This window comes from Cetorhinus maximus, chromosome 5 (genome assembly GCF_964194155.1).
Source record: "Cetorhinus maximus chromosome 5, sCetMax3.hap1.1, whole genome shotgun sequence".
Taxonomy (NCBI): Eukaryota; Metazoa; Chordata; class Chondrichthyes; order Lamniformes; family Cetorhinidae; genus Cetorhinus; species Cetorhinus maximus.
Window position 1 is genome coordinate 168,675,068 of NC_135883.1, and position 23,532 is coordinate 168,698,599.

General features: G+C 45.3%; 1 protein-coding gene across 1 annotated transcript in view; it reads right to left on the minus strand.

Annotated features, from left to right (window-relative positions):
* LOC144681151 (dynein axonemal heavy chain 8-like) overlaps positions 1 to 23,532 on the minus strand; it is a 1,659,468-nt gene that overhangs the window by 1,437,048 nt on the left and 198,888 nt on the right. Inside the window, exon 10 of the mRNA XM_078542878.1 lies at positions 12,603 to 12,800. Within this exon, the coding sequence (XP_078399004.1) occupies positions 12,603 to 12,800 (198 nt within the window). The remainder of the gene's footprint in view (positions 1 to 12,602; positions 12,801 to 23,532) is intronic.

The window sequence follows — 23,532 nt, forward strand, 5'->3', positions numbered from 1 at the left end:
TGGGTGACCGCTTTGCAGAACACCTTCAGTCTGTCCGTAAGCATGACCCAGACCTCCCTGTCACTTGCTATTTCAACACTCCATCCTACTCTCATGCCCACATGTCCATCCTTGGCCTGCTGCATTGTTCCAGTGAAGCTTAACGCAAACTGGAGGAACAGCACCTCAACTTCCGACTAGGCACTTTACAGCCTTCCGGACTTAATATTGAATTCAACAATTTTAGTTCATGAACTCTCTCCTCCATCCCCAACCCCTTTCCGATCCCCCCCCTTTTGTTTCCAATAATTTGTATAGGTTTTTCTTTTCCCACCTATTTCCATTATTTTTAAATGTATTTCCATCCATTGTTTTATCTCTACCTTTTAGCCTATTTCGATCCCTTCCCTTCACCCCATCCCACCCGCACTAGGGCTATCTGTACCTTGCTTGTCCTGCTTTTCTACCCTGAATTAGCACATTCCTTAGATAATATCACCACCTTCAACACCTCCTTGTTCTTCTGTCTATGACATCTTTTGGATATCTCCACCTATCACTGGCCCTCTATCCAGCTCTACCTGTCCCACCCTCCCCCCTTAAACCAGCTTATATTCCACCTCTTTTCTATTTTTACTTAGTTCTGTTGAAGAGTCATACGGACTCGAAATGTTAACTGTGTTCCTCTCTGCAGATGCTGCCCGACCTGCTGAGTTTTTCCAGGTATTTTTATTTTTGTTTTGGATTTCCAGCATCCGCAGTTTTTTGCTTTTATCTTAGAACTCAAAATGAGGTTCTTTTCATTGTGGAGCCAGTTGGAGGCTTGCAGCTGCTTTTTGATCTTACATTGCCTCTGCTCTGCTCACCCGAAAACTACTGAAGTTATACCTATCACCAGTGATTGAAATGAATTGTCATAGTCTATCCAGTCTCTTTGAACTTTACCTTTTAACAATGAACCCCCATTCGTTGTACCAAATTTTATTAGTAATATAAACATATTGCTTGGTAGTTGCTAGAAAGGCGTCAAGTTTTCACACCACTTTTTGAATGCTCTATTCAAAAAATGCAAATATACTCTACATCTCTTTACATTTCAAACTAGTATATATCAAAGCAATCAGACTAGCTGACTTTAATCTAGTTTAATCTAGTTAAGACACACCCGGGGCTAAACCTCTATTTTAAAAGAAAAATATATTCCAAAATATTATATACATTAATAGCTTCATGACATTGCCCTTTATACTGCCATTGTCCCAGTCAACATTTGGGTAATTAAAGTCCTCTATTATTACTACTCTACAATCTCTGCAGGGGAGAGTGACTGCCCTTGACATCAAGGCAGCATTTGACCGAGTATGGCATCAAGGAGCGCTAGCAAAATTAGAGTCAATGGGAATCATGGGGAAAACTCTCCGCTAGTTGGAGTCATACCTAACACTAAGGAAGATGGTTGTGGTTGTTGTTGGCCAGTTATCTCAGTTCCATAACATCACTGCTGGAGCTCCTCAGGTTAGCGTCCTCGGCCCACCCATCTTCAGCTGCTTCATCAATGACCTCCTTCCACTATAAGGTCAGAAGTGGGGATGTTCACTGATGATTGCACAATGATCAGCACCATTCATGACTCCTTGGATACTAAAGCAGTCCATGTCCAAATGCAGCAAGACCTGGACAATATCCAGATTTGGGCTGACAAGTGGCAAGTAACATTTGCACCACACAAGTGTCAGGCAATGACCATTTCCAACAAGAGAGAATCCAACCATTGCCCCCAGATGTTCAATGGCATTACCATCACTGAATCCACCACTATCAACATCTTGGGGGTTACCATTGAACAGGAACTGAACTGGACTAGCCATATCAATACTGTGGCTACGTGCAGGTCAGAGACTAGGAACTGGGTGACAAATAACTCACCTCCCGACTCCCCAATACCTGCCCACCATCTACAATGCACAAGTCAGAATTGTGATGGAATACTCTCCACTTGCCTGGATGAGTGCAGCTCCTACAATACTCAAAAAGCTTGACATTATTGAGGACAAAGCAGCCTGCTTGATTGGCACCGCATCCACAAACATTCACTCCCTCCACCACTGACGTACAGTACCAGCAGTGTGTACCATCTACAAGATGTAATGCAGGAATTCACCAAGGCTCCTTCGACAGCACCCTGCAAACCCACGACCACTGCCATCTAGGACAAGGACAGCAGATAGATGGGAACGCCACCACCTGGAAGTTCCCCTCCAAGTCACTCACCATCCTGATTTGGAAATATATCACCGTTTCTTTACTGTTGTTGGGTCAAAATCCTGGAACTCCCTTCCCAACAGCACTGTGGGTGTACCTACACCACATGGACTGCAGCATTCATGAAGGCAGCTCACCACCACCATCTCAAGGGCAATTAGGGGTGGGCATTAAATGCTGGCCCAGCCAACGAAGCACACATCTCGTGAATATGTAAAAAAAATATATCTCTGGGCAGAATTTTCCCAGAATTGCACAAGGGGGATAGCAGGCAGGTAAAATGGAGCCCTATCCGCCGACGAAAATGACAGGTTTTCACGCTGTATCTTCCCGAGCCCGCCTCATTATTTATACATTCCTGGGAAACATGCCATTTCCATGGTGGGCGGGCTCGCATTCGCCCATTTGCCATCACCCCACTGTTGCATCATGTCAACTACCATCTTTAAAAGGCAGCCGCCAGCAAAGCACTCATCGCCACCAGTTCACCACCGCTGTCCGGGCAACATGGCCATCAAAGACAAAAAGAATGCAGCCCCCTGCTTCAATGTCCCTCGAGTGACTGCTGGATGCCGTGGAGGCCCAACGAGATTTAATCTGCCCCCACACTGGCCGCAGGATGGACAGCAATGTCACCAACCCAGCTTGGGAAGCAGTGGCAGCGGTGGTCAGCGCCAATGCCCTGCAGAGGAGGACAGACACCCAGTGCCGCAAAAGGATGAATGATCTCCATTCTGCCAGAGTAAGTCACTCTTTTCATCACTCCCAACTCACACACTCACAAACCCATCACACATCCACAGGGCCCTCACTCACTGCTAATGCAAGGGACAACACCATTCACTCTTTCACACACACTGTCATTATCCTCATCCCGTCCATGGGACCACTCACCACCCACATAGACCAGGCATACTTATCATCTGGCTCGGCAGGAGTCCTGATACACTCTCCGCATCTCTATCTACGCAGGACAGACTGGCTCACAACAGGAGGGAAAGGTCACAGATAGATGGAGGGATGCTAGAGATCAAAGTTCTGGCAGAATTCGAAAACAGAGCTATCCAGCTGGCCGGCGATGACCAGGACCGGTCCTGTGCTGACGGTGATGTGTGCTGCTCTACCAAGTGAAGATCCAGCGGTGCAATATCCCTCAGACAACCATGAGTGATGTGTCCTCTTTCACAGGCCACTGCCATGCACTAATTATCTCCCTTTGCTTTCACAGGCACATCTGCCAAACAGCCGACAGAGTCCATGACCCAGGGCCTCAAATCAAGCTCCAAAGAAACCTCTGAAGAGGAATCTGAAGGCACCTTTCCTGAAGTCCCATCACAGCACTCACCCACACCCTCCACCAGTGCAGAGACACACACACCTCAGTGGGACCTAGGCTTAGAGTAGCCTTGGGATCACAACCTGGTGAGCACATCGTACTTTCAGATTCACAGCAGGCGGAGGCAGGGACTTCCCAGAGACCTGGCACTCGGAGGATTGCTGGAGGCCAGAACGTTGCTGAGTCCGAGTCAGATGACAAACCTCTGGACTCAGTCATGTCACAGTTGCTGGAGTTGCAAAGGAACAATAGGAAGGCATGTCCGCTGCACTCCTCAGATTACAAGGCACGATGGAGGAGTCCGTCTGTCTTCAGGCTGAGGTGATAGCGCTGGCAGTGCAACACACTGAGGTCAACACTAGTAGGATGGTGGCTGTCATGGAGACCTTGGTCCAGGATGTTAATCCTGCACTGCTGCACGGGCTTAACTCCATAGCTGATGCCATAGTTGGCCTCCAACAGTGTGTACGCGGGAGGGGTGCTGGGCAGCTTGATCTCACTCCAGCTAACCCTTCCGCTCAGAAAGTCAGCCAGGGGCCTTCAGGCATCCACAGGGAGGAGGATTAGCAGGTTCACGCTCCAAGGTGCATCCACCCAGGTGACTCTGGGAGTGGCCAGTCTATCCGAATCCTATCTTCCTGTGACCTCCGCAGATCCAGCTTCACAGGCTGAGGAGGGTGCCACTGCCACACAGCAGGACCCCTAGAGCAAGCCGGGGCCCTTATAGTCTTGGCCCTCCAGAGGGCACCAGCCAAAGTCATCACAGACAGGGTACCACAGACAGCAAGCTGCCTCCACCTCTGCTGTGGATATCTGGGGAGCACCAAGACGTAGCAGCAGGGTTTGGAAAGTTAGGTAAAAGTAGTTGCACAGCCTGGGCACAAATGTTGATCACTTGTACATACTGTTCACTATTGTTGAGGGAGGGGTAAGGTGTGGAGCGCTTGGTGGCCCTTTGATGCCTCTGTGTTACTTGCATGGGCAGGCAGGCTAGGAGCCTGACCCCAATCATATCACTGTGGCTACACCTTATCTGTCTTAGCTGCAGAGGCATGGTCAGTTTATAAAGTTCTCCCTAATGTGTGGCTAATCCCTTCACTTACCCTGTCCTACCTCGATTGCCTGTGCGTGGGATGCAGCGCCAGAGCAGCACTTAACCCCCCCAAAATAGTCAACTCCGAGGCTGGCCAGCACTTTCCCCAGACACCAGCACCCCCCAACCTCAACAGTCACCTCCGAGGCAGGCTAGCACTAGCCCCCAGATGTCCCTCCCTCAGCAGTTGTCTCCAGGGTCAGGTATCAGTTGCCCCCGCCCCAGGCGCCCCTGAGGCCTGTGAACAATGGGCAAGCTGTGGAGAATGCTGCTGCTCACTCACCCCAGTTCCTCTGAAGTGAAGGCCACCAAGTGCACGTTGCCTGCGTGCTGTTGTGAAACACGTCAGCGGGAAAGCATGCCGACGTGGGCGAACAATATGGTGGGGTTCCAAGAGCCTGGCAGCATGGCCTTTTAATTATATGCTAATGTGTTACAATTAGCTCTCCGCCGACCGATGACCAGAAATGCGGCCTGCTGTTGGCGGGCTGAGCGGACAATCATGGCCTGCCCTCAAGCCATCGTGAAGCAGGTCGTGCCATATTTTTTGCGCACGCCACCTATCACACCTGCTGCCAGTGGGCTCGGAAAATTCTGCCCTCTGTAATCTCCTTGCAGATTTGTTCCTCTACATCTTTCCCACTAGCTGGTGGTCTATAGACTACACCGAGCAATGTAATTGTTCCTTTTTGTTCCTTAGCTTTAGTCAAATTGATTCTGTCCTTGAATCGTCTGGAACATCCTCTTTCTCTAGCACTGCAATGCTCTCCTTAACCACTACTGCCACCCCTCCTCCCTTTATCCTTTTCCTATCATTTCTGAACACCCAGTCTTGCCCTCCCTTGAGCCAGGTCTCTGTTATTGCCACAACATCAAATTTCAACATGACAATCTGTGCTTGTAACTCCCCAATCCTATTTACTATACTCCGTGCATTCACATACATGCACAGTAACCCGGATTTAGATTTAATGACTTTCTCCCTTACTCTGCCTAACATCTGTCACAGGGTGAATGTTAAAAGCTATTATTGAAGATGTTATAGCAGGGCACTTAGAAAAATTCAAGGCAATTAGGCAGAGTCAACATGGTTTTGTAAAAGGGAAATCATGCTTAACCAATTTATTGGAGCTCTTTGATGCAGTCATGTGCTGTGGATAAAGGGGAACTGGTGGATGTGCTGTATTTAGATTTCCACAAGGCATTTGATAAAGTGTCACATCAAAGGTTATCGCAGAAAATAAAATCTCATGGTGTGGGGGGTAACACATTGGCATGGATAGAAGATTGGTTAGCTAACAAGAGCCTGGCTCAGCCCGCCAACGGCAGGTCGCATTTCTCGCCATCAGTCAGCGGGGGAGCTAATTGTAATACATTGGCCACCAGGCTCCTGGAGGGGAGGAAGAGAGGAAGAGCAATAGTAATAGGGGATTCTAAAGTCAGGGGAACAGATAGGCGCTACTGTGTCAACGTGACTCCAGGATGGCGTGTTGCCTCCCTGGTGCCAGGGTCCGGGATGTCACTGAACGCCTGCAGGGCATCCTGAAGTGGGAGGGTGATAAAGCAGAGGTCATGGTACATGTTGGTACCAATGACATAAGTAGAAAGAGGGATGAGATCTTGCATCAAGAATTCAGAGAGTTAGGCAGTAGACTGAAAAACAGGACCTCTCGGGTTGTAATCTCTGGAATACTCCCAGTGCCACATGCTAGCGAGCACAGAAATAGGAGAATAGTGCAGATGAATACGTGGCTTAAGAGTTGGTGCAGGAGGTGGGGTTTTAAATTCCTGGATCTCTGGGATCGTTTCTGGGGAAGGTGGTACCTGTACAAGCGGGACGGTCTCCATCTGAACCAGAGAGGGACTAACATCCTTGCAGCTGGGTTTGCTAGTGCTGTTGGGAGGAGTTTAAACTAATTCGGCAGGGGGAGGGGACACAGAATGTTAGCAGAATAGGGACACATCATAATACAGTAAAACAATCAAGTCAGAGGGAATACAGGTGCATTAAGTTTCAAGGGAGTAGGGCAAGGCTGGATGGCCTCTACTTCAATGCCAGGAGTATTACTGGTAAAACGGATGAGTTAAGGGTGGGGATTGACAGTTGCAATTGTGATATAGTAGCCATCACTGAGATGTGGTTGAGGGAGAGGCAGGAATGGCAGCTCAACATTCCAGGATATAGAATCTTCAGGCGAGACAGGAGAGGGGGTAAAAGAGGAGGAGGCATTGCATTATCAGTTAAGGAGTCAGTTACTGCAGAAAGGAGAGATGATATCTTGGAGGGGGCATCGAATGAAGCTTTGTGGGTAGAGCTTAGGAATAAAAAAGGGGCAGCCACATTGTTAGGTGTTTATTATAGACCCCCTGATAGTCAGCAGGAAATTGAGGAGCAAATATGTGCACAATTTGCAGAGGTGTGTAAAAACAATAACAATAGGGTAATTATACTAGGTGATTTCAACTTTCCCAACATTAATTGGGATAGACATAGTGTTCAGGGCTGGGATGGAGGGGATTTCTTGAAATGTGTACAGGAGAACTTTTTAGGTCAATATGTCGAGGGTCAAACAAGGGACAGCACAGTGCTGGGCCTCATTCTGGGGAACGAAGCCGGACAGGTGGCTGAGGTGACGGTGGGGGAGTATTTTAGTGATAGCGACCACAATGTGGTACAATTTAAGCTTGTTATGGACAAAGAAATAGACAAGTTGCAAAAAAATGTTTTGAATTGGGGGAGAGCGGATTTTAGTAAAATAAGGCAGGATCTGGCCAAGGTAGACTGGGAACAGCTGCTTGTGGGGAAATCTACAGAAGAGCAGTGGGGGGGGCGTTCAAAAAGGAAATGAGGAGAGTACAGGCTCAACATGTTCCCCCTAGTGTGATAGGAAGGAGTAACAAGCCCAGAGAACCATGGATGACCAAAGATACTCAGGGTACAATGAGAAGGAAAAGAGAGGCTTTTAGCAGGTACATGTGGAGCAAATCAATGGAGGCATTAGTCGAGTACAGAAAGTGCAGGGTGGAGCTTAAGAAAGCTTCGGAGAGCAAAGAGGGGATATGAGAAAGCTCTGGCTAGTAAAAGTAGGGAAAATCCCAAGGTATTCTATAAGTATATCAATGGGAAGAGGATAACCAGGGAAAGAGTAGGGCCCATTAGGGACCAAGGGGGCAATCTATGGGTGGAGCCAGAGGACATCATTAGAGTGTTGAACGAATACTTCACATCCGCCTTCACCCAAGATAATCAGGATGAATGTATCGAGCTCGGGGAGAGAGACTGTGAGGTTCTTGAGCAAATTGATATCGGGAGTGACAAGGTATTGGAGGTGTTGGCAGGCTCAAAAGTGGACAAATCTCCAGGTCCAGATGATTTGTGTCCCAGACTGCTGAGGGAGGTAAGGGAGGAGATCGCAGGGGCTTTGATCCAAATTTATAATTCCTCTCTGGCCATGGTGGAGGTGCCAGAGTACTGAAGAACAGCTAATGTGGTTCCGCTATTTAAGAAGGGTTGTAGAGATAAGCCAGGGAACTACAGACCTGTGAGTCTCACATCAGTGGTAGGGAAACTATTGGAGAAAATTCTGAAGGAGAGAATCTATCTCCACTTAGAGAGACAAGGTTTGATCAGGGAGAGTCAACATGGCTTTGTCAGAGGGAGGTCATGCCTAACAAATTTGATTGAATTTTTTGAGGAGGTGACAGGTGTGTAGATGAGGGTAGTACAGTTGATGTAGCTTATATGGATTTCAGCAAAGCTGTTGACAAGGTCCCACATGGGATATTTATAAAGAAGGCAAATGCACATGGGATACAGGGTAATTTGATAAGCTGGATTCAAAATTGGCTTAGTTGTGAGAGACAGAGGTTGATGACAGAAGGCTGCTTTAGTGACTGGAAGCCAGTGTCCAGTGGCGTACCACAGGGATCTGTGCTGGGTCCCCTATTATTTGTCATTTATATAAACAACATAGATGACTATGTGGGGTGTAGGATTAGTCAATTTGCGGATGACACAAAGATTGGCTGGGTGGTTAACGGTAAGGTTGAGTGTCTTGGGCTATAGGAAAATATAGACGGGATGGTCAAATGGGCAGATAAGTGGCAGATGGAATTTAACCCTGAAAAGTGTGAGGTGATACACTTTGGAAGGAGTAATTTAACAACGAAGTATTCAATGAGCAGCATGACACTAAGAAGTTCTGAGGAACAAAGGGACCTTGGTGTGCGTGTCCATAGATCTCTGAAGGCGGAGGGGCATGTTAGTGGGATGATCACTATTCATTAGAGGATCCTTTATTATGAGATCATTAAAAAATCCTATCCTTACAACTACCAGATCTAAAATAGTAATTTCCCTGGTTGGTTCCACAACATATTGTTCCAAGAAATTGTTCTGAATAGACTCTATGAACTTGTCCTTAAGGCTACCTTTGCCAATTTGATTTGTCTAATCTATATGAAGAATAAAGACCACAGAATCTTTCCCACAAGCCCACAGTGTAGGTGATGTCAGGGGGTCTATAGATTATTGCCACCAGTGACTTTTTTCCCTAGTTATTTCTTATCTTTACCCAACTGATCCTACATCTTTATCTTACAAGCCAAGGTCATTTCTCACAACTGTAGTGATCTCATCCCTTCTTCAAAGAGCGAAACCACCTCTCTTTCCTTTCTTCCTATCCTTCTGAAATGTCATGTACTTTTGAATATTAAATTCCCAGTCTTGGTCACTTTGAAACCAGCTCTCTGTATAGCCGTTTAGTTCCATTTGTACGTACATTTATCTATCTTGTTACATGTGTTCAAGCATGTGAGCCTTTAATTTTGTCTTTCACCCTTTTTGCTGGTGCACACTCATGCTCGTATGTTCTGTCTCTTACTATCACACTCTTGCTATCATCAACCTATGGCATCCTCCTGTCTCAGGGGACGATGGACTGTGCCCAGGGTGTATTTCATTCTTTGATGGAACCTCAACCAAATCGCTCAATATCCTTTAACTTTCTAAATTTCCCATCATGTGAAGCTTTCCTCCCTCCCCCACTAATTACCATTGTAAGTGATACTCTGACTGTGACTATGCCTGTCATGGATTACCTCCCCTCATATATCTCAAACTGTCTGCAACCTTTGATATGGGTGACCACACAAATTAACTCCAATGCCTCTCCTCCATTCTCCATCTGAGATGGACTGACCTTACCTGGTTTCATTCTTCCCTATCCAGGAATAGCCAGCGATTGTCCTGCAATGGCTTCTCTTCCTATCCACACCCTGTTCCCTCTGGAGCTCTGCAAATATCTACTCTTGACCTTTTGCTATTTCTCATCTGCATACTTGCATCCAAAGAATGATGTCAGGCTCCACATATATGCTGTCTTCAAAGTATCGTTCTTGTCCCTTCCATTGCCTCTGCATTGTCAACCAGCTGGTCCAAGATCAAGCTCAGGGAAGGCACTATGTCCTTCAATTAATTAATGGGAAGACAAAAGCCATCCTTTCTGTCCTCCACCACAGTTGTGTTTCTTTTGCTACTGATTCTATTCCTCCCCCTCAGCAGCTGTCAGAGGCTAAACCTGGCTTCTCACAACCTTGGCGTCATATGTGACTCACACCTCTGAAATATGGCCCACTGTGCCCTGGCCAGCTGCTGATGAAAATTTTTATCAATGCGTTTGTTCCCTTCACATTCAAATTTTTCAATTGTCTTTTGGCTGATCTCCCATCTTTTACCCTCCGTAAACTTGAGCTCACCCGCCACCCAAGGTGCTCGCTGACCTACATTGACTCTCGGTCCATCAACTCCTTAAATTCAAAATTATTCTCATGTCCAAGTCCATCTGAGCTTCGCGCACACTATCCCTATAACTACTTTCAACTCTACAGTCCTTTGAGTACTCTGCATCCTTCCAACTCTGGCCTTTTACCCATCCTCCACTCCATTTAGCCCTCCATCCTAGCCAAGTCTTCAGATATCTAAAATTTAAGCTCTGGAATTCCATCTCTAAGTATTCCCACCTCTCTTTTCAAGATGCTTGTGAATACCTCCCTCATGAATCAAGCTTTTGGTCACCTGTCTTCACATCTCCTTCCATGGCTCGGTATCAAATTTTGTCTCTTGCTGCTCCTGTGAACATTTTACTATGTTAAAGGTGCTCTATAAATGCAACATGTTGTTCTTCTTGTGCCTGCCCCAATGGCTCAACTTCCTGCAAGCAATACTCCATTTATGGTTGCCATGATGACTGTTACTCTGGTTGCATGGTTGGGTTTAAATGTGATCATAAATTCATCATTATTGGTGAAGAAATCTGCAAATGTTCTCACCTCAACATCTTTCTTAAGGAAAGAAAGGGGAAAATGGCAGGAAAGCTATAAATAAAGCAAGGAGGATGGATGAAGTTTAACAAACTAAAATGAACTGTTCTTATTTATCCTTGGGATGTGAGCTTCAGGAGAAATGCCAGCATTTATTGCCTATCCCTAATTACCCCTGAGAAAGTGATGTTGAGCTGATTTTTTGAGCCAGACGGTGATGTTTCCATGGTACACAGTGCTGCAACTGAGCATCAGTAGTGGAGGGAATGAATGCTTAAAATGTTGAATGGGGTACCGATCAAGAGGTCTGCTTTGTCTTGGCTAATGTCAACCTTCTTCAGTGTATTTGAAGTTGATGGAGGCAAGTGGAGAGTCTTCCATTACACTTTCGACTTGGGCCTTATAAATCAAAGGCAGGCTTTGGGGAGTCAGGAGGCCAGTAACTTGCCACAGAATTCTCAACCTCTAACTTGCCCTGTAGCAACATTCTGGTGAAATTTCTGGTCAAAAGTAATGCCAGGATATTGGTGGAAATGGGATTCATCAATGATATTGCTGTTGAATGTCAAGAGGAGATGGTTAGGTTCTCTTTTTTTGAAGATGGTCATTGCCTGGCACTTGCGTGGTACGAACTTTACTTACTATTTATCAGCCTAAACCTGAATACTGTCCATGTCTTGGTGCATGCAGGCACAGACTGCTTCAGTGTCTGAGGAGTTGCGAATCATACTGACTTCTGTGCAATCATCAGCAAACTTCTTCAGGTTGGGGCCAAACTGAGCATCGGAGAGCATGTTATTGTTGTGTTAAGTGCCACTTGAAAACCCTATCAATGACATCTTCTGTCACTTTGACAATGATCAAGAGTTGACTTACGGGGATGTAATTGGCTGTGTCCTGCTTTTTAAGTACAGGATATATCTGGGCAGTTTTCCACATTGTTGAGTGTATGCCTGTGTTGTAATATACTGGAGCAGCTTGGCTAAGGGCACAGCAAATTCTGGAGCAGGAGTCCTCATTACTACAGAAGGGATTTTGTTCAGGTACATTTCTGTATTCAATGCATTCAGTTGTTTCTTAATGTCACGAATTGCCTGAAGACTGGCATCTATGACGGTGAGGACCTCAGGAGGAGGCTGAGGGATGGCTCTCTGCACTTCTGGATGAAAGCGGTTGCAAATGCTTCAGCCTTATCTTTTGAAATGATGTGCTTGGCTCCACCATCATTGAGGATGGGAATGTTTTTGGAGCCTCTTCCTCCAGTTAGAGCAGTTTGATTCAATTGGGTGGCTGGCTAGGTCATTTCAGAGGCAACCACATTGGAGCCACATGTAGGCCAGACTATTGAGGACAGCAGAGTTCCTCCCCAAGTGAACCAGATGTGTTTTTATGGCAATCCCTAGTTTTATTATTAATGAAACTATCATTTTATTCCACATTTATTAATTAGTAGAATTTCAATTTCCCCAACTGCCATTGAGCAATATGAACTCATGATCCAGAGCATTATGCAGGGCCTCTGGATTACATGTCCAGTGACATTACCACTGTGCTACCATGTCTCTCTCCCTTCCCTTACCCATAGATAATATACCCATTAACTGTTGTTACCTCTAAATCGAAGGTTTGCTTCATGAATACACCATAGTCTGAATTGAACTCTTTCTTCCGAGGGTCCAAAATGTCATAATTACTCTTTTTGAGATTCAAATAAATATTCTGATATTTTATTGCGAGGGTCTCGATTCCTTCAATTGTAGAAGTCTTCAATACAGAAAAGGTCTTTGTTGCTTCAACCATTTCTGTGATCTGTAAATATAATCAAGTATTGATTACATTACTTTTGAACGATTTTAGAAAAATTATTATATTTATTATGTTAAATGAATTGCATTAATAACACGCATTAACAGACAGTAGGCTTGCAAAATGTACAAATTTAATGCCAAGTGACTAAAAATTATGTTTGACACTCCATCCTTGATCTTGTAGGCATAGCAACCTACAGGGTTCTCAAGAATGTTTGCTTACCTACACCTTGTTATTTTTTATGTGACAATATGTGAGAATCATTTAGGCTAATCTGGCCAACTTCAAACTGGATGAAAAGCCAAAGCCATTGTTACTGGATTCTTAACAGGGTTCATTTTCCAATTGTTTATACCTGATTAACAGGCATAAGGTGGTGTAACTGAGAAGATAAATGTGTCAGATCCATTATATCAGGTTTCTATCCATTGGCTACCAAGTAAGTAAGCCTGGGTACCAGATTTTAGCTTAACTCGACCATTTTTAGATTAATTTCAAGTTATATCAATTTTAATAAGCTAACAAGATCAAAACACAATTTTGTGCTAATACTGAGATAAGAAGCCACTTTGTGTTCTGTACTTTATAATCACTCACATGTATTAATTAAGGGTTTTACATAATAAGGAACAAGCCAGGAACAGATGCTTGACCAAACAGTATACCTCAATTAAGTTGCAATTGAAGAAACAGTAATTAATCCAATAGTTATGTTAAAGCTGGATTTAAACCCTTATAAGTTTAAACAGTACTGTGAGATTTCTGCTTTGGATGAGTATCAAATCAGATATTATGTGCTAAGCTCAGCAAAAGTCATGGCCAATAGACAACAGACAATTATGCAAAGTCAGCTAACAAAAGGCATTGCAAAAGAAACTTTGCCCTTTAAAGAGTTTTCCCAGATTTGCATTAAGTGCGGTAGCGGGCAGGTAAAATGACGTTTTACCCACCGACCACGATGGCGGGTTTTCATGCAGTTTCATCCCAAACCCGCCTCATTATTTATGCACTCTCGGAAAACACGCCGTTTCCATGGCGGGTGAACTTTTATTTGTCCGCTGGCCATCACCTTGCTGCCTCATCACACTGGGCGCCATGTTTAAAGTCCAGCCGCAAGAACAGCACTCATTGCTTCCAGCTCACCACTGCTGCATGGAAGACATGGCCAGCAAAGGAAAAAAGACCGCAGCCTCCCTGCTTCAATGACAGGTCCCTCGAGCGACAGCTGGATGCCGTGGAGGCCCACCGGGATGTCTGGTAACCCCGCTCTGGCCGCAGGCTGGGCAGCAATGTGACCACTCCAGCTTGGGAGGCAGTGGCAGCCGTGGTCAGTGCCAATGCCCTTCAGAAGAAGACAGCCAAGCTGTGCCGCAAGAGGATGAATGATCTCCTCCATTCCGCCAGGATGTAGGTGACCGCTTAAAGTTTGTGAACTACACATGACATGACTTAAAGCATTTGGAAGGGGTTGAATGCAGATTTGAAAAAAACAAGTGCCTGAAGGAAAAAAAAAACAGAACTTGCTGAATAGACATAATGTACAGTGAAGTGAGACGGGAAATGGGGAAGTAACCTACTGGGGTCCAGAGGTCCGTAAGGTGAAGGACTGCTAAATATACATTAACAATGTAATTGGGACTGGTTGCTTGGGGACCTGAGAGGCCACAAGATGAGATAATGTCTACTTATCTTCCTGAGAGACAATAGCTAACGGAACTAGTTGCCATGTGCGGTCGAAACTGAGAGATGAGATCCTTAAGAAACATGCATATGTTTAGACTGGTGAAAGGTCAACCCACTGTGGTGGATGTGGCACACTTGTGACGCCTGCTAGTTGCCAAACTTAAATAAGGGCAAAAATTACAGTGGAATGAGGGCAGAGTTGGCTGGAGTGGGCTGGGAAAGGAGCTTAGCAGAAAAGGCGGTTGATGAGCAATGGCAGACGTTTAAGAAAATAGTTCATGACTCACAACAAAGATATATCCCAGTGAGGAAGAATGATTGTAGGAAGGGGATAAACCAACCATGGTTAACCAACCAAGTTAAGGATAGAATCAAAGTGAAAGAAGAAACATACAATATGGCAAAGATTAATAGTAAGCCAGAGGACTGGGAAAGTTATAAAAACCAACAGAAGACTGAAAAAATAATATAGGGGGAGAAAATAAACTTTGAGGGTAAACTAGCAAGTAATATAGAAACGGATCGTAAGAACTTCTTTAAATATATAAAAAGGAAGAGAGAGGCCAAAGTCAAGATAGGCCCCTTAGAGAATGAGGCTGCGGAAATAATAATGGGGAACCAGGAAATGGCAGAGGAGTTGAATAAATACTTTGCATCAGTCTTCACAGTAGAAGACACTAATAACATACCAAAAATACTATATAATCATGGGGCAAAAGCGGGGGGAGGAAATAAATGCAATAACTAGCACTGGAGAATAAGTACTAAGGAAGCTAATGGGGCTAAGGGCCGATAAGTCCCCTGGATCTGATGGGTTGCATCCTCAGATATTAATGGAAATAGCTGCAGAGATAATGGATGCACTGGTAGTAATCTTCCAAGGGTCCTAAGATTCTGGAAAAGTCAGAGAGGATTGGAAAACTGCCAATGTAACACCCTTATTCAAAAAGGGAGGGAGACAAAAAACAGATGACTATAGGCCAATTAGCTTAACATTGTCAATGGGAAAATGTTAGAGTCTATTATAAAGGATGGGGGGGTTACTGGGGCGGGGTGGGGGGGGTGGTGTGCAGCGGTAATGTTGGAGCACTTGGTAGCACTTTGGTGTGTCTGTGTTGCTTGCGTGGGTGGGCAGTCTAGGAGCCCAACCCCAATCGTATCAATGTGGCTGCATCTGAACTGTATCAGTTGCAGAGAAATGGTGAGTTTATACAGGTGTCCCTACTGCGTGGCTACTTCCCTCGACTACCCTGCCCCCCACCTCGATTAATTGTGCATGAGATCCAATGCCAGGGCAGGAGTTGCCCGCTCCCAACAACTGCCGCCTCCACGGCTGGGCAGCAGTTGTCCCCGGACACCCCCCAAACAACAGTCACCTCCGTGTCAGGGTGGCACTTCATCCCAGCCCCCCGGCACCCTTGAAGCCTGCAAAGCAACAGGTGACCCTGGCGAGCTCAGCAAAACAATGCTGTTCACATACCTCCAGTTCCCGCAAAGTGATGGTGTAGTGGTATTGTCTCTGGTCTAGTAATCCAGAGAACCAGGGTAATGCTCTGGGGACCCAGGTTTGAATCGTGCCATGACAAATGGTGGAATTTGAATTCAATGAAAATCTGGAATTAAAATTCTAATCATGATTATGAAACCATTGTCGATTGTTGTAAAAACCCATCCAGTTCACTAAAGTCCTTTAAAGAAGGAAATCTGTTGTCCTAACCTGGTCTGGCCTGCATGTGACTCTAGACTCACAGCAATGTGATTGACTCTTAAATGCCCTCTGAATGGCCCAGCAAGCCAGTCAGTTGTAACAAACTGTTAGAAAGTCACAAAAAAAGGAATGAAACTGGACAGACCACCCGGCTACGACCTAGGCACCAGAAACGACGAAGGCAATTGCAGCCCTGTCGACCCTGCAAAGTCCTCCTGACTATGATCTAGGGGCTAGTGCCAGAATTGGGAGAGCTTTCTCACAGACTGGTCAAGCAACAGCCTGACATAGTCATCCTCATGGAATCATAGCTTACAGATAATGTCCCAGACTCCACCATCACCATCCCTGGGTATGTCTTGTCCCACTGGCAGGACAGACCCAGCAGACGTGGCGGCACAGTGGTATACAGTCAGGAGGGAGTTGCCCTGGGAGTCCTCAACACTGAATCCGGACCCCATGAAGTCTCATGGCATCAGGTCAAACATGGGCAAGGAAACCTCCTGCTGATTACCATGTACCGCCCTCCCACAGCTCACGAATCAGTGCTCCTCCATGTTCCATGTTGAACATCACTTGGAGGAAGCACTAAGGGTGTCAAGGGTGCAGAATGTACTATGGGTGGGGGTCTTCAATGTCCATCACCAAGAGTGGCTCAGTAGCACAACTGCTGGCCGAGCCCTAAATTACATCACTGCTAGACGGGGTCTGCGGCAGGTGGTGAGGGAACCAACAAGAAGGAAAAACATACTTCACCTCATCCTCACAAACCTGCCTGCCGCAGATGCATCCATGCATGACAGTATCGGTAGGAGTGACCACAGAACAGTCATTATGGAGACAAAGTCCCGCCTTCACACTGAGGATACTCTCCATCGTGTTATGTGGCACTACCACTGTGCTAAATAGGATAGATTTCAAACAGATCTAGCAACTCAAGACTGGGCATCTATGAGGTGCTGTGGGCCATCAACAGCAGCAGGACTATATTCGAACACAATCTGTAACCTCATGGCCCAGCTTATCCCCACTCTACCATTACCATCGAACAAGGGGAGCAACCCTGGTTCAATGAAGAATGCAGGAGGGCATGCAAGGAGCAGCACCAGGCATAGCTAAAAATGAGGTGTCAACTTGTGAAGCTACAACACAGGACTACTTGCATGAAAAATAGCATAAGCAGCAAGTGATAGACAGAGCTAAGTGATCCCACAACCGACGGATCAGATCTAAGCTCTGCAGATCTGTCACATCCAGTCGTGAACATTGGTGGACAATTAAACAATTCATTGGAGGAGGAGGCTCCACAAATATCCCCATCCTCAATGATGGAGGAGCCCAGCACACCAGTGCAAAAGATAAGGCTGAAGCATTCACAACAATCTTCAGCAAGAAGTGTCGAGTGGATGAGCCATCTCGACCTCCTCTGGAGGTCCCCAGCATCACAGATGCCAGTCTTCAGCCAATTCGATTCATTCCATGTGATATCAAGAAACAGCTGAAGGCACTCGATACTGCAAAGGCTATGGGAGCAGACAATATTCTGCCAATAGTACTGAAGACTACAGAGCTTGCCGTGCCCCTAGCCAAGCTGTTCCAGTACAGCTGCAACACTGGCATCTAACCGGCTATGTTGAAAATTGCCCAGGTATGTCCTGTACACAAGAAGCAGGACAAATCCAACCCGGCCAATTACTGCCCCATCAGTCTACTCTCCATCATCAGTAAAGTAGTGGAAGGGGTCATCAACAGTGCCATCAATTGGCATTTGCTTAGCAATAACCTGCTCACTGATGCCCTGATTGGCTGCCGCCAGGCCCACTCAGCTCCTGACCTCATTACAGCCTTGGTTCAAACATGGACAAAAGAGCTGAACTCCCGCGGCGAGGTGATAGTTACGGCCCTTGACATCAAGGCAATATTTGACCGAGTGTGTCACATCAAGGAGCCCTAGCAAAACTGGAGTAAATGGGAAGCAGGGGGAAAACTCTCCTCTGGTTAGAGTCATACCTAGCACAAGGGAAGATGGTTATGGTTGTTGGAGGTCAGCCATCTCAGTTCCAGGACATCACTGCAGGAGTTCCTCAGGTTAGTGTCCTAGGCCCAACCATCTTCAGCTGCTTATGATCCTCCTTCCATAATAAGGTCAGAAGTGGAGGTGTTCGCTGATGATTGCACAATGTTCAGCACCATTTGTGACTCCTCAGATACTGAAGCAATCCATGTCCAAATGCAACAAGACCTGGACAATATCCAGGCTTGGTCTAACAAATGGCAAGTAACATTCACGTCACACAAGTGGCAGGCAATGACCATCTCCAACAAGAGAGAACCCAACCATCGCCCCTTGATGTTCAATGGCTTTACCGTCACTGAATCCACATCTATCAACATCCAGGGGGGTTACCATTGACCAGAAACTGAACTGGACTAGCAATATCAATACTGTGACTACAAGAGCACGTCAGAGGCTAGGAATCATGCGACGAGTAACTCACCTCCTGATTCCCCAAAGCCTGTCCACCATTTATAAGGCACAAGTCAGGAATGTAATGGACTGGTATTTGCCTAGATGAGTGCAGCTCCCACAACACTGAAGAAGCTGGATGCCGTCCAGGACAAAGCAGTCCGCTTGATTGGCACCACATCCACAAACATTCACTCCCTCCACCACCAACGCACAGTAGCAGCAGTGTGTACCACTACAAGATGCACTGCAGGAATTCACCAAGGCTCCTTAGACAGCACCTTCCAAAGCCGTGGCCACTACCACCTAGGAGGACAAAGGCAGCAGATAGATGGGAACACCACCACCTGGAAGTTCCCCTCCAAGTCACTCACCATACTGACTTGGAAATAGATCGCCATTCCTTCACTGTCACTGGGTCAAAATCCTGGAACTCCCTTCCTAACAGCACCATAGGTATACCTACACCACATGGACTGCAGCGTTCACGAAGGCAGCTCACCACTCAAGGGCAACTAAGGCAATAAATGCTGGCCTAGCCAATGAAGCCCACAACCCGTGAATGAATAAAAAAAAGGCCGCCAAGCGCACGTCCCCTGTGTGCTGTTGTGAAACACGTGCTTTCCCGCCAACCTGGACGGACGATCCAGCGGGAGTACAAGATTTTGGCGGGATGGTCTTAATGATATGCTGAGGTATTATAGTGAGCTCCCCGATGACCGTTGGTGGGAAACTCGGCCCACCATTGGTGGGCTGAGCAGACAATTGTGACCTGCCTTCCCACGCTGTGAAACCGATCACGCCACATTGTCCAAATGCCCCCTATCACGCCTGCTGCCAGCTGGCATGGAGAATTCCGCCCATGATGTATGTAGGTAGTCAAACTCCAATTAAAAGAAACCAATAATTAAATTAACCAATTATTAAATGACACAGACATGGTCTGAAATGAGGTATTGATAATTCAGGGGATAAACGTAAGGCCTTTGAGTGACATTTTTGCTAGCTGGTCACATACTGGATGCTCCTGAGGCAAAATTTCAAAGGATTGCTATCAACAAAGGAACTGGAGGACAACCTTACTCTTCAGTGACCTGCTATGATGCAGCAGAAGATGTGTGCCAGGCGGACCAAATCCACGAGGGAAACTTGGTCACGCTATCATAACGGTTTTACAATTTGTACTTATTACAAGATGCATGCACTGAATTCAGAAGTAATAAGTCCACGAAGACCTTTACAGATTTTAAAAATTAAATTAAAATATTTATTAACAAATCTAAAAGATTTCAAGCACATACATAAGACTACAATTGCTACTATAATAACTCCTAAAATTCCTAACTAACCTGACCCCCAGTTACATTCCTTTAAAGCAACAGTCTGAAATAGATTTTAGATTTTAAACAGATCCAGCAAGATAACACAATACTCTGGACAGTGAAGTTCCAAATGGTTTTTCTCCAGTTTCAGTTTCGGTAAACAGCAAACTTATGCACAAATGCTGAAGGCTTCATTAAGGCTTTTCACACATTCCAGTTAGACCTTAAATGGCCTTCTCCTGACACATTTCCTTTAATTTTCCTTTATAGACGACAATCAGCAATGGTTTCATGGTCATCATCAGGCTTTTAATTCCAGATTTTTATGGTAGGATTTGAACCTGGGTTCCCAGAGTACTACCCTGTGTCTGCAGATTACTAGCCCAGTGACAATACCACTATATGTCACTGCCTTTCCTTGAATGATAATAAAAGTGTGACAGCAAAGGGCAGAAAATATAAGCAGAAGAGTGCAGCAGAAATCAGAACCAGAATGAGCAATAATGGTAAAAAGTCAAAGCTTAAGGCTCTTTATCTGAATGCACACAGCATTTGTAACAAGATAAATGAGTTGACGGAACAAATAGAAATAAATGAATATGACTTGAAAGCTGTTACAGAGAAGTGGTTGCAGGGTGACCAAGACTGGGAACTCAATATTCAAGGATATTCGACATTCCAGAAAAATAGGCAAAAAGGAAAAGGAGGTGGGGTAGCTTTGTTAATAAAGGAAGGTATTAGTGCAGTGGTGAGTAGTGATGTAGGTGCAATTGATTGTGATGTGGAATCAGTTTGGGTGAAAATAAGGAATAGCAAGGTGAAGAAGTCACGGGTAGGAGTCATCTATAGGCCCCCGAAGAGTTGCCTCATTGTAGTATAAAGTATAAATCAGAAATAATGGAGGCATGTAAGAAGAGTGCTACAATTTTCACGGGTGACTTAAATCTCTATATTGACTGGACAAATCAGATTGGCAGGGGTAACATGGAAGACAAATTTGTAGAGTGCATCTGGGATTGTTTCTAAACCAATACATTGCAGAACCTACCCAGGAACAGGTTATTTTAGATCTAGTATTGTGTAATGAGGTGGGATTAATAAGATATACCATAGTTAAAGATCCTTTAGGGGGTAGTGATCACAACGTGGTAGAATTTCAAATTCAATTTGAAGCCGAGCAGCTCAGGTCCCAGTGGCCTCAACTTAAATGAGGGCAATTACAGAGGTATGAAGAGTTGGCTAAAGTGGGCTGGGAAAATAGACTAAGGGGAAGGTCAGTGGATGGGCAATGGCAGACATTTAAGCAGAAATTTATCTCGGTCAAAAAGAAGGACTCGATGAGAAGGATGAACCACCCATGGTTAATAAAGGTGGTCAAGGAGAGTATCCAATCAGAAACTAAGGCATACAAAGCGGCGAAAACTAGTGGTAGGCCAAAGGATTGGCAAGTTTTTATGAACCAGCAGCGGATGACTAAAAAGCTAATAAAAATGGAGAAAATTGATTGTGAAAGTAAATTGGTAAGAAATATAAAGACAAACTACGGGTGTATAAAAAGAGAGTGGTCAAAGTGAGCGTGGGACCCTTGGAGGATGCGACTGGAGAATTGATAATGGGGAACAGGGAAATGGCAGATAATTTAAACCATTATTTTGCACTGGTCTTCAAGGCGGAGGATACTATAAACACCCCAAAGATATCCGATAAGCAAGGAGCTAATGGGAGGAAAGATCTTGTAACAGTCTCTGTCACGAGGGACAAAATATTTGACAAACTAATGGGACTAAAGGCAGGCAAGTCGCCAGGACCTGATGGCCTGCATCCAAGGGTTTTAAAGGAAGTGGCTGCAGAGATAGTGGAGGCATTGTTCAAAATATTCCAGAACTCACTGGATTCTGGGAGGGTCCCAGCGGATTGGAAAGCCACTAATGTGACTCCCTTGTTCGAGAAGGGAGGGAGACAAAAAGCAGGAAACTATAGGTCAGTCAGCTTAACATCTGTCGTTGTGAAAATGCTGGAGTCCATTATTAAAGAAGAAATAGCGGGACATTTAGAAAAGCTTAATGCAATCAAACAGAGTCAAAATGGTTTTGTGAAAGGGAAATCATGTTTGACAAATATGCTAGAGTTCTTTGAGGATTTCCAGGAGGCAGTCGATAAGGTGCCACATAAAAGGTTATTGCACAAGATAGCAGCTCACGGTATTGGGTAATGTACTAGCATGGATTGAGGATTAGTTTACACACAGAAGACAGAGAGTCAGGATTAATGGGTCTTTTTCAGGTTGGAAAGACAGAGTAGGAGTGCCACAAGGATCAGTCCTAGGGCCTCAAATATGTATTATCTAAGCTAATGACTTGGAGGAGGGGGAAGAGTGTATCCAAATGTATCCAAATTTGCTGACAGTACAAAAATAGGTGGGAGGGCATGTTGTGTGAGGACATAGGGAATCTGCAAGGGCAAATAGATAGATTGAGCGAGTGTGCAAAAACTTGGCGGATAGAGTTTAATGCAGGAAAATGTGAGGTCATACACTTTGGTAGAAAGAATCAAAAGGCAGACCATTATTTAAAGGGAGAGAGACACCAAAAAAGTGCAGCATGGAGGGAGCTGGGTGTTCGTGTGCATGAAACACAAAAGGTTAGCATGCAGGTGCAGCAAATAATTAAGAAGGCAAATGGGATTTTGGTCTGGATTGTTAGGGGGCTGGAGTTTAAAAATAGGGAAATCTTGTTACAACTGTACAGGGTGTTGGAGTGGCTGTATTTGGAGTAATTGTGTACAGTTTTGGTCCCCGTATTTAAGGAAGGATATACTGGCATTGGAGGCAGTTCAAAAGAGATTCACTAGGCTGATTCCTGGGATGAAGGGGTTGACTTATCAAGAAAGGTTAAACAGGTTAAACCTTTATTCATTAGCGTTTAGAAGAATGAGGGGTGATCTTATTGAAACGTACAAGATTCTGAGGGGGCGTGACAGGGTAGATGTTGAGAAGGTGTTTCCACTAGTGGGGAATCTCGAACTAGGGGACAGAGTTACAGAATAAGGGGATTCTCAGAGGGCAGTGAAGGTCTGGAATTCTCTACTCCAGAGAGTTGTGAAGACTTGATTACTGAAAATGCTTAAAGAGGAGGTTGATAGGTTTTTGAAACATCGGGGAGTTGAGGGCCATGAGGAGCTGGCACGAAAGAGGAGTTGAGGCCTGGGGTAGATCAGCCATGATCTTATTGAATGGTGGTGTAGGCTTGAGGGGCCGAATGGCCTACTCTTGCTCCTATTTCTTATGTTCTTAGCATCTGGGAGCTATTAGAACAAAGAAGAAAGAAAAGTACAGCACAGGAAGAGGCCCTTCGGCCCTCTAAGCCTGTGCCGATCATATTCCCTATCAAACTAAAATATTTTGCACTTCTGGGGTCCGCATCCCTCTATTCCCATCATATTCATGTATTTGTCAAGCTTCCTCTTAAACACCACTATCGTACCTGCTTCAACCACCTCCTCTGGCAGCGAATTCCAGACACTCACTACCCTCTGCGTAAAAAACTTGCCCCG